The sequence below is a fragment of the Kwoniella europaea genome, chromosome 3, assembly GCF_036810445.1.
Source record: "Kwoniella europaea PYCC6329 chromosome 3, complete sequence".
NCBI lineage: Eukaryota > Fungi > Basidiomycota > Tremellomycetes > Tremellales > Cryptococcaceae > Kwoniella > Kwoniella europaea.
The window spans coordinates 1,749,153-1,763,153 of NC_089489.1; the positions used below are offsets into that span (position 1 = coordinate 1,749,153).

Below are 14,001 nucleotides of genomic sequence, written 5' to 3' on the forward strand. Positions count from 1 at the left end.
CACAAATGTTCTTACGGATACACTAAATCGTCAAGATGAGATTCTTAGAAGACCAGATGCAGGACTATGATGAAATGAATCGACATTATCTTTATGACCATTCTCATCGATGTGTACGATCACCTTATGCCGATGTAGTTGAATCTGAAATTTTGAAAAGCAAGGTATTTTGGTATAATGATCAATCGAAAGGAAGATACGTTATCAATATCAAGTCAAATTTCTTCATCGAAGTCCAGATTAAATGAAGATATGAATCTTCCAGTCAACGACAAATTGGATCATGAGCAAGGAACGGTATCCGTTGGACAATTCTTTCAGCCTGTTTCAACCTTATTTCACGAAGGTTCTACATTACTTGGTGATACGAGATACCCTATAAGACAGATAACGTGAAAATTGAAGACTCTTTCAAATGCGTTGAAAGGTCAATTTGATATCGTGAAATACATCTTACAGAGTAACGTAAATGCAAAAATACCCAACCACGAGAATGCAAAGGATAAATATAAATCTTTGAATTTTGAGTGGGATGATGATGATGATGATAATGGTCATGTAAGATCAGTGGATCCTATGAAGACTTGTGTACAAGTTGATTATCCGAATATGGGTCAAGATGTATTCAAGGATTTGCAAGAATTTCAAGATTGGGAGGATAGGGGAGATAAAGATAAAGACGTGAATTGGTGGGCATGGAAATGTTGATATGATGTAGTCTGTCTACCTCATCCAAATGAGTTGCTTCTTTCCATCTTTAGTTGTGTGAGTTTGATCATGCATTGATTGTCTTTATAATACTTTATGCAGATGAGGATCAGAACGATACAAGATTACAAGGAAACAAAACTACTTCTCACCCTCTTCATCGCTCTCTCCCAGAGCGAATTGTTCCTTCTCATCTACGTTGTGTCTTCCATCTTCTATATTCATACTATTCCTCGTCGAATTTCTATGGCTACGTTCCCTCTCTCGTACTTCTTTCACATCTAACGCAGCGGCTAAGCGAGTCAAAAGATCACCTTGACGATCGATGGTCTTACGCAAGCCATCAATCTGTTCGAGCAGTACCTACAGTGGAAAATAACCAGTTAGCTACTACACATTACGAGGTACGACATATATCTCAGAGACGTCTTGAGTAAAATGTATAGCATGAAGAGCTATTTCCTCTTAGCATAGCCGTACTCACAATCTGGTTCTTGGCCAACTTGACATTGGTCAAATCACCTCTCATTTTCTCCGACATGGATGATACAGGCGTACCATCGGGTCCACCATCCCACATCCTAGGTAGATTACCCAGACCTCTGACTGAAGATGCCGATGATGAAGGTACCATATTGCTAGAAGGGGGTAGAGGGGATATCGCCCTGGTCCTTGCTAGGGGTGCTGTCGAGGGGACCTGCGGTGTGGGCGTAGGCGTGTTGGAGAAGGTATGTAAGAGGGGTGCAGAGGAGTTCTCAGTAGGTAGGGAAGTAGCTGGAGGAGGGGCTTCAAGTGATTCTCGTGGTGATGTCATGTTGGATGGCTGTGTATACAAAACAGTTTGTCAGTACATGCCAAGTCCATCAAGGGAGAAAAGGAAGGTATAATGAGAATTTCTGGAAAAACAGTACTTACAGGTTTAGGCACCTGCTTAGTCATAGCATCAAAGACAATAGCAAAATTCCTTCCCAATACGAAACTCGGTAAAGCGATCAACAGCAGACCAAACATCAATAGCGGCACTGTGATCAATTTGCCTAAAAATGATTTCGGGGTAATTTCGCCGTATCCTACTGTCGACATGGTGACTAAGGAGAACCAAGCTGTTTTAGGTATAGAATCAAATTGACTTGGATCACCATCCGAATCGATAAATGCTCCAAGTTGATTATCCCATGTACCCCTTTCGGCGAAATACAACAACGTCGACGAAAGGATCAAAACCAAAAGGATGAAGAACGATAATGCCAATAGAGCATCTTTCGATCGACGGACCGCTACGTACATCACCTCGATGGTGAGTAACATTTGATTCTGATATTTGAATGCTCTAAATACACGAAGTAATCTGAATGTTCGCAAGATAGAGAATCGAAAGAGGATGGTGGTATCTTCATTTTGAGCTACTTCGATGTAATAAGGGAGAATTGCTATTACGTCGAGTAAAGCGAAGAACGATGTTACCCAGTTGTAGTACATTGACCAACTATCTGAATGAGCTAGGGATCTGGCAAGGTATTCGATAGTGAAGAGGATGACGATGAATGTATCCAGTCCGAAGAGAGCTCGGGTGGATGGTGGGTCGGTGTGGAACGCTGGCATTGTAGATAGAGTGGTGAGGATTGCACTGATACAGATGGTATTGGTCATTCAGCTAAGGATCATTTGAAAGAGTCGTGGGGTCCATAGCTGTGTGATTATGACTCACCTGAATATTATAGTCCCAGTGACGGCAATATGAATAAAGAAAGCTTCTCTTCCACTATTCGGTTCTTCCAACAACAAGTATAGTTTCCTCTTCCACCTCGTCTTCATTCCCTGAGCTATCGCGAAATGATCTTCACCTTCATCATTGAACCCCAACATATGTCCAAAGTCAGGTAAGTTGACTTCTTCGGCATCATTTGCTCTTTCTTCCTCGTTCAAAAACGCATCTCGATGTAAACGACGTGGTGTTAATGCATCTTCAGGAGAATCAGGATATGAATGTGTCCTGGTGTGTCTCTTCTTCGGTGTGGGCAGTCCAGCAGCAGGTGCTGAGAATAACAAGTTTGCCGTAGAACTAGAGGGATGTAGAGTCAATGTACGTGCTTTGGGAGCTGCAATGGACTGGCGAGGTCTCGAGGGTCCTGCTTCGACGTCGGTGATGGAGGGGAGCTCGTACTCCTCTGCTGGGAGCGGACTCGAGACTGGCGGATAAGACGCCATCGTGGTTACAGTGAGAGAGAGAGTGAAGCTGCTATATGAGACAGCGGAGGTTCATGAGTCTTTATTTGGGTTAAGCTGGACAAAGGAGACTGCTTCTTCCATAAATTGGCAACTCATCTTTCATCTTTCGTTCGCGTCGTCGACCGTCACTGTACTATCACTCGGTAAGATCGGCTAAATGTGATCGAGCACAATATTACGTAAATGGATTCCCCCAGTAAAAGGAAGGGGTTGGATAAAGTCCGCCACTCACCCTACTGGGGATTGACCTTCACTGGACTTTTTCATTCGTTGCTATTCCTATCGTCTGACATTACTGGACAATCAACCATAAGTAGCCCTCACATAACATCAGAAGGGCTATTGATAGTCACTTACGAACACATATAACGACGAAGGCATAAGTGTTCACCACAATGCCGCCAAAGAAAGGAGCTAAAAAAGGTGGAAAGAAAAACCAGGACGACGAGGAGTTTTGGTATGTCCAATTCATCTCCGTTGATCGAGGAGGGTGCTGATGAGTTTGCCACCTTACCCTTTCGCAGGGAGAAGAAAGAGGCTGCTTTGGTCGATCTGAACTCGCCAGAGGGAGATGATGAGGATATACCCAAACCTGCTAAATCAGGTAAAGGGAAAAAGACAGGTGGAGTGTTTGATCTGCTGGATGAGGGTGATGCGATGGATGATGATGATGAAGGTGGCGATCTGATGGTAAGTCCACTTATAACTTTTACTAAGCCAAATCTGAGACGTAGCTGATAACATGAATATAGGCTATGATAGCAGCCAATGCCGCCAAGAAGAAGGATAAGAAGAAGAACAAGAAGAAGTACGATTTTGACGAAGACGAAGATCAAGACGAAGAGCAGAAAGCAGCGGCTGAGGTAGATACGAAACCTAACATGGACGATGAGTGGCCAGAGGAAGATGTCAAACCTAAAAAGGGAAAGAAGGACAAGAAATCGAAGAAGAAGGCGGTAGTGGATGAAGATGAAGAGATGGAGGAACCTTCCGCTGCCGCTGCTGAACCACCAACTGCGGTGAATATAGATGATGAATGGCCAGAAGAGGATGTCAAACCCAAGAAGGGTAAGAAGGGAAAGAAAGGAAAGAAAGCTGTAGATGAGGAAGAAGAAGATTTAGATGCGATACTAGAAAAAGCTGCTGCTGAGAGAAGAGCTGCTGAGGCTGCCGCTAAAGAAGCTGAGCCTACGCCTGCTCCCGTTGCTGCCCCTGAGCCTGCTGCCGAAGATGACGAGGATGGTGGAGATGACGGACCCAAGGTGAGCTGGAATATCATCCCATATTTCATGGGATGTCGGCTGACGAAAAATGCAGATTTTGACGAAAGCGCAGAAGGAGAAGCTAAAGAAGGAAAAGGAGAAGGTATGTTCTACAGCCCATCCAACATGATGTGGAAATAGCAAAGCTGATATGCCATGTGATGTATATAGGCCAAGAAGAAGGCTCAAGCTGCGGCTAAGAAAGCATCTGTCCCCACTCCTGCTGCCGAAGAACCGTCCCCATCCGCTCCCGAACCCACCGCTGAAGCTGAAGAGGATGAAGGGGACGAGGAAGCAGGAGGAGCTGACAAGAAAAAGAAGAAGAAGAAGAAGCCCGCTGCCAAAGCTGCTGAACCTGCTCCTGCAGCTGCTAAGGGGAAGAAAGTACCTGCTCACATCGCAGCTATGCAGGCTGCCATGGAAGAGAGGAAGCGGATGGAAGAGGAAGCTCGAAAGGCTGAAGAAGAGAGATTGAGGCAGATCGAAGAGGAAGAAAAGAGGTTAGCAGAGGAGGAAGCTAAGATCAATGAGGCTAAAGCAGCTAAGAAAGCCAAAGAGAAGGAGAAACAGGCTCGAGCCAAAGCTGAAGGAAGGGCTCTTACACCTGCTCAGAAAAGAGAAAAGGCAGCTGCCGAAGCTAGGAAACAGGCTATGTTGGCCAGTGGTATGGTCGTAGCTGGTCTACAAGATGGTGCCGCACCTGAAGCGAAGAAGAAGGTCGTATATGGTAACAGGAAGAAACAGCAGAAATCAACCGCCAAGGAAACTGCTACCCTACCTCCCGAGCCCGCTTCTCCTGCCCCGGCCCCGGTACCTGTCGAGAAGAAACCCGAACCCGCTCCAGCCAAGGAAGAAAGCGAAGACGATTGGGATAAGTCGGAAGATGAGGTGGAGAAGGTTGTTGCTGGTGTCGACAAGCTGAAGGTGGAAGAATCCGAGGATGATTGGGATAAATCGTCAGACGATGAAGCTACTCCTGCTCCTGCTTCTGCTGCCGCTTCCAAGACATCGGCCGCTGCCCCAGCTAAAGCTGCACCTGCATCTACACCCGCCCCCGCTGCCGCCCCCGCCAAACCTGCTGCCCAAATTAATGGAAAAGCTCCTCCAGCAGAAGAAGAAGAATCGTCTGAGGAAGAGTCGTCGGAAGAAGAAACTGATTCCGATGAAGACTCCGACGAAGAGTCCGATTCCGAGGATGAAGCTGCTGCCAGAAAAGCGGCCGCTCTCGAGAAGATCGAGAAGAGGAAGCAAGCCGCACAAGCTGCTGGTAGCAAAGAAGTCCTTAGATCTCCAATCTGTTGTATTTTGGGTCATGTTGACCATGGTAAGACCAAGTTGCTCGATCAAGTGAGTCGAGCGTTCTTACCAAGATGTATGCAAGAGATCCTGATGCTGATGTCCGATTTCAGATTCGTCAAACATCCGTCGCCGAAGGAGAAGCGGGAGGTATCACTCAACAGATCGGTGCTACCTTCTTCCCCAAATCTGCTATTGTTGAGAAGACAGCCGTCGTCAATCCAGTAAGTCGAAACAGCTGATCGAAGAAAGTCGTTGATATGACTAGCTGACTCGATCATCAATAGGACAACACCACCGATGTCAAGATCCCAGGTTTACTCATCATCGATACACCGGGACACGAGTCTTTCTCCAACTTGCGAACTCGAGGTTCATCCTTGTGTAACATCGCTATCTTGGTAGTTGACATCACTCAAGGTCTTGAACCTCAGACTATTGAATCGATCAACTTGCTCAAGAAAGGTCGAACACCTTTCATTGTCGCTTTGAACAAGATCGATAGGATGTACGGATGGGAGCCTAAGAAGAACGCCGGTTTCAGGGAAACTTTGAACTCTCAAAAGGCATTTGTCAGATCAGAATTCGAAGACCGAGTCAAAGCTGCCAAACTTGCTTTCGCTGAACAAGGTTTCAACGCTGAATTGTTCGATGAGAATAGGAACTTGGGTAGAAACATCTCTTTGGTACCTACTTCCGCTATCACTGGTGAAGGTATACCCGACATGCTTCTGTTGTTGGTCAAACTGACTCAAGAGAGGATGAATGCCAACTTGATGTATATCTCGGAATTGGAGTGTACCATTTTAGAAGTCAAGATTATTGAGGGTCTTGGTACGACCATCGATGTGATTTTGTCGAATGGTGTGATGAGAGAGGGTGATAAGATAGTGTTATGTGGTTCAGATGGACCGATAGTGACGAATGTTAGAGCTCTGTTGACTCCTCAGCCGTTAAGAGAATTGAGAATCAAGGTTAGTTTTCGTTTCCATGTGCGCGCGAGAACGAGGACCAAACATAAACTAACGATCTGATACTCTAGTCCGCCTACGTTCACAATAAAGAAGTCAAAGCAGCTTTAGGAGTTAAGATCTCTGCGCCAGGTCTCGAAAAAGCCATTGCAGGAGCTAAGTTATACGTGGCTCACGATGAAGACGAAGTGGAAGCGTACAAGGATATGGCAATGGACGACCTATCTTCATTAGCTAAATTCGTCACCAAAACAGGAAAAGGAGTTTGGGTTCAGGCTTCTACACTTGGTTCCCTAGAAGCTCTCTTAACATTCTTGCAGCAGATGAAGATTCCCGTGTTCAACTTTGGTATAGGTCCGGTATACAAGTCGACGATAGTGAAAGCTGGTATAATGTTGGATCGAGCGCCCGAATACGCTGTGATCATGGCTTTTGATGTTACGATTGAGAAAGAGGCGGAGGAGTTGGCTAAGAAAGCCGGTATGAAAATATTCTCTTGTAAGTGTCATTCATCCATAACCGATCGTTTTCATCGGAATCGTACCTCTGTGCGATATGGGCTAATCATATGTTCAACTCATTAGCAATGGTCATCTATCACCTATTCGACGCGTTCCAGAAGTACATGGCGGAAGTACAAGAATCGCGAAGAAAGGAAGCTGCACCCAATGCTGTCTGGCCAGTAAGGATGAAGATCTTGAAGGCATTCGCTCATCGTGATCCTATCATTCTCGGATGTGATATCATCGAAGGATCCATGAGGGTCGGTACGCCAGTTGGTGTGGTCAAGGTGGATAAAGCTTCTGGTAAGAGGGAGATTATAACGTTGGGTAAAATGTGAGTGAAAACCTCGAAAATTTCATGCGTTGGTTTCGTATCCTGTATGATTATGCTAATGCGATGCTTATCCTCACTTAGTACCTCGCTTGAAATCAACCATAAACCATTTACGATAGTGAAGAAATCCCAAGTCGGTGCGGGTGTAGCTGTGAAAATTGAGAGAGCACCTTATCAGACTGCTAGGATGTTCAACAGACAGTCAGTTGATCGACTTTAACTTCGCAAGCACATGAGTGTTGAGCTGACTATGATATCTATGGGTATATAGCTTCGATGAGAATGATGAAGTTGTGTCGTTGATCACTAGACAAAGTATCGATACGCTCAGTAAGTATCCGAAGCTATTGTCCCTCTTCTCTGCTCTTGCTGACTCGTCGAATCGTTATTGCAGAAACAACATTCCGAGATCAGGTGGAGATGTCTGATTGGGCGATAATCAAGAAGATGAAGACCGAACAGGGAGTAGCATAATTGAAAGAACGCTGAACGATCTCTTCCTTCCATTGTGTCATTTCTGCATACTCACATCATCTGAAGATGCTGCACCGTATCATGTTGAATCTAGCATATATCGATGCCTGAACTGTGATTTATATTCTACTTTGTCTCATATGAGAGATATATCCCTATGTGATGATGGATTTTTGCTTTCTATTTAATGCATGGCATATTTATGATATATTGTACTGAGTGATATACAAGCATTCTGCCAGACAACAAGGAATCGAATCTATTGCAGATCCCAAGCGATGGGCTCTTTGCTGAAGGATTGGGTTGGTCATCTTTGTCAAAGAAGTGCAGGAACGAGTGATCTTATGTTCTATAAATTCTGATTAGACGTTGACTGATGGATTGGGGTAAATGATTTCATCAGCGAACATGCCATGAGTCCATAAGCGTTACTATACTCACGAAGTTACGATTCTAGTTCTGCATAATGGACATTCTTGACTTGTTGCCATGATCAAATCAGAGCAGTCTATATCACATACCATGAATCATCAGCTCAGCTTGTCGATTGCGAGATAGAGAGATAGAGGGATAGAGGGATTGAGGAGATAAGGGTACTTACGAGCACACATGCATAAATGCCTAACAAATCGACAAAAATGATGAGTCACATCAGCCTCTGCCTCGTTCATATACATACAGTCGAGGTCACATAATGATGCCGGTTTACTCACCCACAATCTACAACCGCTAACGTCGCTTCCTCATCCTGACAGACTACACATAAACCTCGATCTATCTCTGGCATAGGTCCAGTCGGTACTTTCTTATTCTTATTCTTATCTTCTAACCCATCCCCGTTCGCTTCTCCATTTGCTTCTGCTTCTTCTGAAGGAGTGTCACCATTGACTGTCGGCGCAGGGGCTGTCAGTCCCGCTGATAATCTCTCCTCTTCTATTCTCTGTCTTTCCAATCTCTTCCGTTCATCAATGATCAACTCGTTGACTCGATCTATCAATTGGTCTCTGAAATATAAATATAACAATGTCATTATCAATGTGTGGAACAACAGAATTGAAGCATATCATTTCACTCACTTCTCTAGAACCTGCTTGAAATCCACCCTGACGTGATTCTCATACAGGATCGCTTTGAGCGTACCTATACTCAACGAAGAAAGATACGATTTGGGTAGACTGACCAGCGATAAGATGGTAGGTACAGGAGGAGGAGGAGGAGGAGGTTTTGGTGAAGCTTGTGATTTAGGTGTAGTGGGTGGTCTAGCTTGTTGAGCAGGTCGAGGAGTCGGCTGAGCAGGTTGTGAAGGTGGTGGTGGTCTATAGTGGTTCTGGGGAGGTGGTGGTCGGTAGTAGTTCTGATTTGGTGGTGGTTGACGGGAGTATTGCTGTTGAGGAGGTGGTCTAGCTTGAGTAGGAGGAGGAGGTCTCGGACGGGGCGTAGGTGTAGGTGTTGATGAAGGTATCTGACCTGATTTAGGTACAGATCGTCTTCTATAGTAACTCTGCAAACCATATGATCAGTATCAACACAATGATCACGAACCAAGGACGATCTTTTGAGAGGGAAGCGAAACGAAACTCACTTCGGCCTCATGTGATAGACAACCTGTGTTTGGATTCCTAGCTCTTATTACAGCTTGAACGAAATCTTCTTTTTCCTTTGGTCCGATACATGGTATGTTATACGCTGCTAGGTATTCTTTTAGTCTTTTGATAGGTAATGATCGAAGTTGAGTCAAGTTGGCAGCGGTCACTGATCACATATTATTCAGCTAATGTTGAGCAACAACCTATCATGTGTGGAAATTCATCTGGACTTACCTTGTAACATGCTTAAACAAGGCAAACAAACACTCTCAACCTCATACCCACTCCCACTCGCAGCATTATTACTATTCTTTTCGTCTAAACCCAAACCCTCTTTCAAACCCTCTTTAATCTCATTGAAGAAATTACTTGGACCGTTGGAATTGGGATTAGTAGAGGACGAGGTTGATGGTTGACCAGCTTTACGAGGCATCAAAGCTTGACCGTCTGAGATACAGTTCGAACAGTATTCGTATCCGCAATGACCACAGACATGTTTACGGCGGAAGAGGAAGTTGAACTCTTTGGCACACTGTCTACAGTCTGTCATACCATACCGTACCATTCCCCGTCAGCAAACAGATCCATGTATACTGTGTTGAGAGAAGGCCAAGCCAAACTCACTGGAAGATTCGATGATAGGTGGCGGTCCGGATACTACAGTACACGACGAGTCAGCTACAGATTCTAAGAGGACTATGCGATGGCTTACATATAGGTAGACCAGGAGGAGGTATCCTCGCTGGACGTTGTGATTCCATCTGGGATCGTTGTTGTGTTGCGGAGGATTGAGCAGTGCAGGAAGAAGAGAATATGAAAGATCAGTTCTATCGTAGGCAGATAGGCTTATTCAGCTTTGACCGTCGGGCTGATCGGGACCTTGGCGGTGAGGTGTGCAAGAATCTATGGTGACAATACCAAGTATGACAAGAAAAATGATATCGATGGAAGTCTATGATACTCTGAGTCAATGTTCTAAATATGATCTATACGGTGAATGGAGGACGGTTGATGAAAGAAGGAGGATGAATCGAGGAAAAGGAATGTTGATCTGATCTTACCTACCTTGCCTGGATGGTGATGACGCAGAACACGCTTATGCCAACCCGGACCGAACACATACCACGAAAATATACACCACTCGCAATACTTCGGGTCAATGTCCATCTCTCATTGCATCGCATTCACATAGCATATACCACCTGCTCAGTACAAGCGGGTCATCTGACGTGGATAGGCTTCTTGACCTAGAATGAGCGATGCCGATGGGGATCAATCCAAGAACGATGAGGCGAATGGAGCTGGGCAAAGGCATACCGAGAATACTTTGAACGTGGAGGATAGATGGAGACCATATGATACTGTAAGTCGATGTGGTATATATTGCAATGATATTGTAACGCTGATCTATCAAATCGCCTGTCATAGCCAAGGATACGGCATATCACAGGGTATGTACTCAACTGACCTTCTCTGCTTGAACTGACAAGCTTCTTCTAGCATTCGGATTCACCAACTGACCCTCCCGGAATCACTCTCATACGCATCCAAGCTCGTACCCTCGTCTCATGCTGAGCGGGACGATGAGGGATATCCTGTATCCCCTTCAGGTGTCGCAGAAAGCTCTAAAAGGAGGTCAAGCAATGCATCGACGACTTCATACCCTTTCCCAAGGAGATCGTTAGAATTGGACAAAAGAGAACGATCATCTTCTACTTCTACCGCTCGACCTATTGAGCCTCCTTCTCCGACTGTATCGCTGCATCATACCCTCCCTAGGACTAGGGTAACTAGACCCAGAGCACCAACGCTGGCTGGAGAGGCTATCGAACATGCTCATTCTCACCATCATGACGAGGGTCTAAGCTTAGGTCGGGATGAAGGTCAAATACAGGATCAGGATTGGGAACAACGTAAACCCCTTAGATGCTTCATCGCTCTCAAACTACCTGCGAAAGATCAACAAGGTTCAGATGGACTGAATAAGGTGGAAGAGGATGTGAGGAGAAGAACGAAGAGTGATGAGCGGGATCTGAGATCGACTGGCCTAAGTATAAGAAAAGTATCAAGGACCAATTCGTCCGATTCTCATTCTGTACCTACCACTCCAACAGAACCGTCCATTCGACAACGTATATCGAGCTCTTCTTCATCGTCAATTGAAATACCCCGTCAACGGACTATATCACTTACTTCGCCTTCAAAACCGAATGGGTCGAATGAGAACGGTGAGCTAAGAACAAGTTCTTCATTGGGTTATCATTCTTTAGGAAGAACACCGTCGAGATTGAGTGATAGTAGTTCTATCCATTCGGTGATGAGATCACCACCTGGTATGCTTAGAGGAGGGGGTAAATCAAAAGCGAGCTTGGGGATAAGTCATCAATTTGCCCATTCTCAGAATCAGGTGGATTTTTCACCTACAAAATCCGATTTTGGCAAGGAAAACGATCATGACGACTTGAAGGATAACCCTACTTCTCCATCGGGCAAAGTGAATGGGAAGAACAAGAATGATAAATTGATTAAAAAACAGAAAGAAAAAGAAAAAGAGAAACATGTCGAAATCCCATTTTACATCTCACCTATACATCCACCTTCGACTCACCCGCGATTTATGGGTTTAGATCATCTCAACGATTTTGGAAATTGGTTAACCCCTCTACAACTTTCATCCGAAACCTTCGTCTTAGAACTATGGATCGATCTGTCCGACTCCGAGACACCGTTTGACAAAGGTAGATGGAGAAAGGTCGAATTGGGTGTGGTAAATTTGAAAGAATTGAGGAGAGGTCCCACGAAACAGGTCATTAATGGGATAGAATTTGCCTTGTCTCAAGATGCCAAAGAGGTTTATCATGTACCCACCCAGCAGGAATTGGAGGAAGAAGAGAAAAATGGAGTTGCATCGGGTAAGAAAAGGATGGGAGTGATTGAGAGGAGTTTGAGAGAAACCCGGATGAAGAAAGGGATTGGTGTTGGGGGATTGCATCAGTAAGTTGACTTTCTATCCCAGTCAGCATTATTCATGATTCATGATTCATGATCCAAGATAAGTACAAAATGGAGGCTGATATTGCTGCGTGATGTAGGTTGATTAACCTTCAGGCTGTTATTGCCGATACGGAGCGAAGTATCGAGGAAGTACGCTGGAAAGTCGATCAATTGCTTCGGAAAGATGCCGATGGCAGGTGTCTTGTAAGTTCAGCTAAGGATTCATTGCTGGAACCAATATATAGCTGATGCACTCCATGTTATGACGGTAGGGCCGGGAAGTATCAGAAAGACAGTCGAGGGTGGAATGGTTTCGATCGAAAATCAGCGAAGTGGAGAAATTGACAAGAGAGAGTAAGTCTAGTCTAGCCTAGGTTCCACTCCCGATGACTCGTGTGCTGACGGCAGATTTCATGCAGCTCAAGCTCGTACCACGCTCAAACAACAGGATATCGATATACGACGAGATCATCTAGAGGGCGCAGAAGAGGCGGACGGGCTGCGGAGAGGTAGGGGAAGGGACCTTGAAGATGAGATAGGGAAGATTGAGTGAGTACCATTCCTCATTGCCCTTAATACATCTCATTAACAATCAACTTGGGTCTGTCCATGCTGATTATAACTTATATAGGACCGAACGACTATCCCTCTTACCCCAAATCCATTCCCTCCGAGCCCATCACATCCAAACACTCGACGTGCTATTCCCCATCCAACCGCTCGATCCCTCTCAATTACTTTACACCATCCTCAATGTACCTCTTCCAATCCCCATAGGATCTAAGGATCCCGCTCCTCCACTCACAATGGCGCAGCATAAAGTCGATGAGAAAACTACCGCTGCTGCTCTAGGATATGTAGCTATGATAGTTCAAATACTGGGTAATCTAGGTGGGGCGACGGGCGGACTGCCTTATGCTATCACTTGTGCGGGGTCGAGGAGTAGTGTGAGGGATGGAACTGGGGTGATGCAGGGTCCTAGATCGTGAGTCAATCAAGTCTTTGATTGCGCCTCGAGGGACATAGCTAATTTTGTTTGGGCTTGTTATACAGATTCCCATTATATGCTAAAGGTGTTGAAAGGTTTCGATATGAATATGCCGTTTTCTTACTCAATATGAACATACAAATGGTTAGTTTTTGACCACATCAATTCGTACTGATCTAAACAACTTGCTGATAAATGGTATAATAGCTTATGCAGGAATCTTCAATCCGATCGCTCGATGTCCGGCATACGTTACCCAACCTGAAGAATTTGTTATTAACTCTATCTTCACCAAATCTACCACAACGATCAACCGCAAGTCGAGTAGTATCCTATCGATCTACAACGCCTACCATGTGGAGTAGGACTTCGTCGGCAGCTTGGCAGGGAAAACAAAGTTCATTATCTCCCAGCAGTACAAGTGTACATTCCACCTCGAACCTCAGTCCATATAAGGCGAATTTACTTAGTCCAAGTCCACTGAGGACGATTCGGAGGGAAGGGGTGAAAGGGAAGTATGGGAATATAAGGAAGGGCATCGATTTGGGAAGTGATGATGATAGTGGAGGTGACGATGAGACAAACACAGATATTGGGGAAAGGGAGGAATCAGTCATAGATGAACTTGGTGCATAGTATTGCAAATGAACGTATAC

The 14,001-nt window shown here is 45.0% G+C and overlaps 4 protein-coding genes across 4 annotated transcripts; 2 read left to right on the forward strand and 2 right to left on the reverse strand.

Moving 5' to 3' along the window:
* Positions 1–849: 849 nt before the first annotated feature.
* On the reverse strand, positions 850–2,916 carry V865_008507 (uncharacterized protein; the record flags this gene model as incomplete). The annotated part of the gene is made up of 4 exons (XM_066232242.1): positions 850–1,071; positions 1,193–1,531; positions 1,624–2,335; positions 2,417–2,916. 4 exons carry the CDS (start codon positions 2,914–2,916, stop codon positions 850–852), a joined length of 1,773 nt encoding a protein of 590 aa, XP_066088339.1.
* A 416-nt stretch (positions 2,917–3,332) lies between these two features.
* On the forward strand, positions 3,333–7,777 carry V865_008508 (uncharacterized protein; the record flags this gene model as incomplete). The annotated part of the gene is made up of 12 exons (XM_066232243.1): positions 3,333–3,394; positions 3,462–3,627; positions 3,690–4,199; positions 4,255–4,302; positions 4,371–5,546; positions 5,609–5,719; positions 5,783–6,469; positions 6,538–6,964; positions 7,051–7,303; positions 7,385–7,504; positions 7,575–7,633; positions 7,698–7,777. 12 exons carry the CDS (start codon positions 3,333–3,335, stop codon positions 7,775–7,777), a joined length of 3,699 nt encoding a protein of 1,232 aa, XP_066088340.1.
* Positions 7,778–8,119: 342 nt separating this feature from the next.
* Positions 8,120–10,124, reverse strand: V865_008509 (uncharacterized protein; the record flags this gene model as incomplete). The annotated part of the gene is made up of 9 exons (XM_066232244.1): positions 8,120–8,150; positions 8,219–8,285; positions 8,379–8,398; positions 8,491–8,781; positions 8,854–9,278; positions 9,360–9,529; positions 9,598–9,906; positions 9,988–10,020; positions 10,076–10,124. 9 exons carry the CDS (start codon positions 10,122–10,124, stop codon positions 8,120–8,122), a joined length of 1,395 nt encoding a protein of 464 aa, XP_066088341.1.
* A 491-nt stretch (positions 10,125–10,615) lies between these two features.
* On the forward strand, positions 10,616–13,981 carry V865_008510 (uncharacterized protein; the record flags this gene model as incomplete). Its single annotated transcript, XM_066232245.1, has 9 exons — positions 10,616–10,726; positions 10,792–10,814; positions 10,864–12,357; positions 12,456–12,561; positions 12,630–12,711; positions 12,777–12,906; positions 12,989–13,342; positions 13,411–13,489; positions 13,553–13,981. 9 exons carry the CDS (start codon positions 10,616–10,618, stop codon positions 13,979–13,981), a joined length of 2,808 nt encoding a protein of 935 aa, XP_066088342.1.
* Between the last annotated feature and the right edge of the window lie 20 nt (positions 13,982–14,001).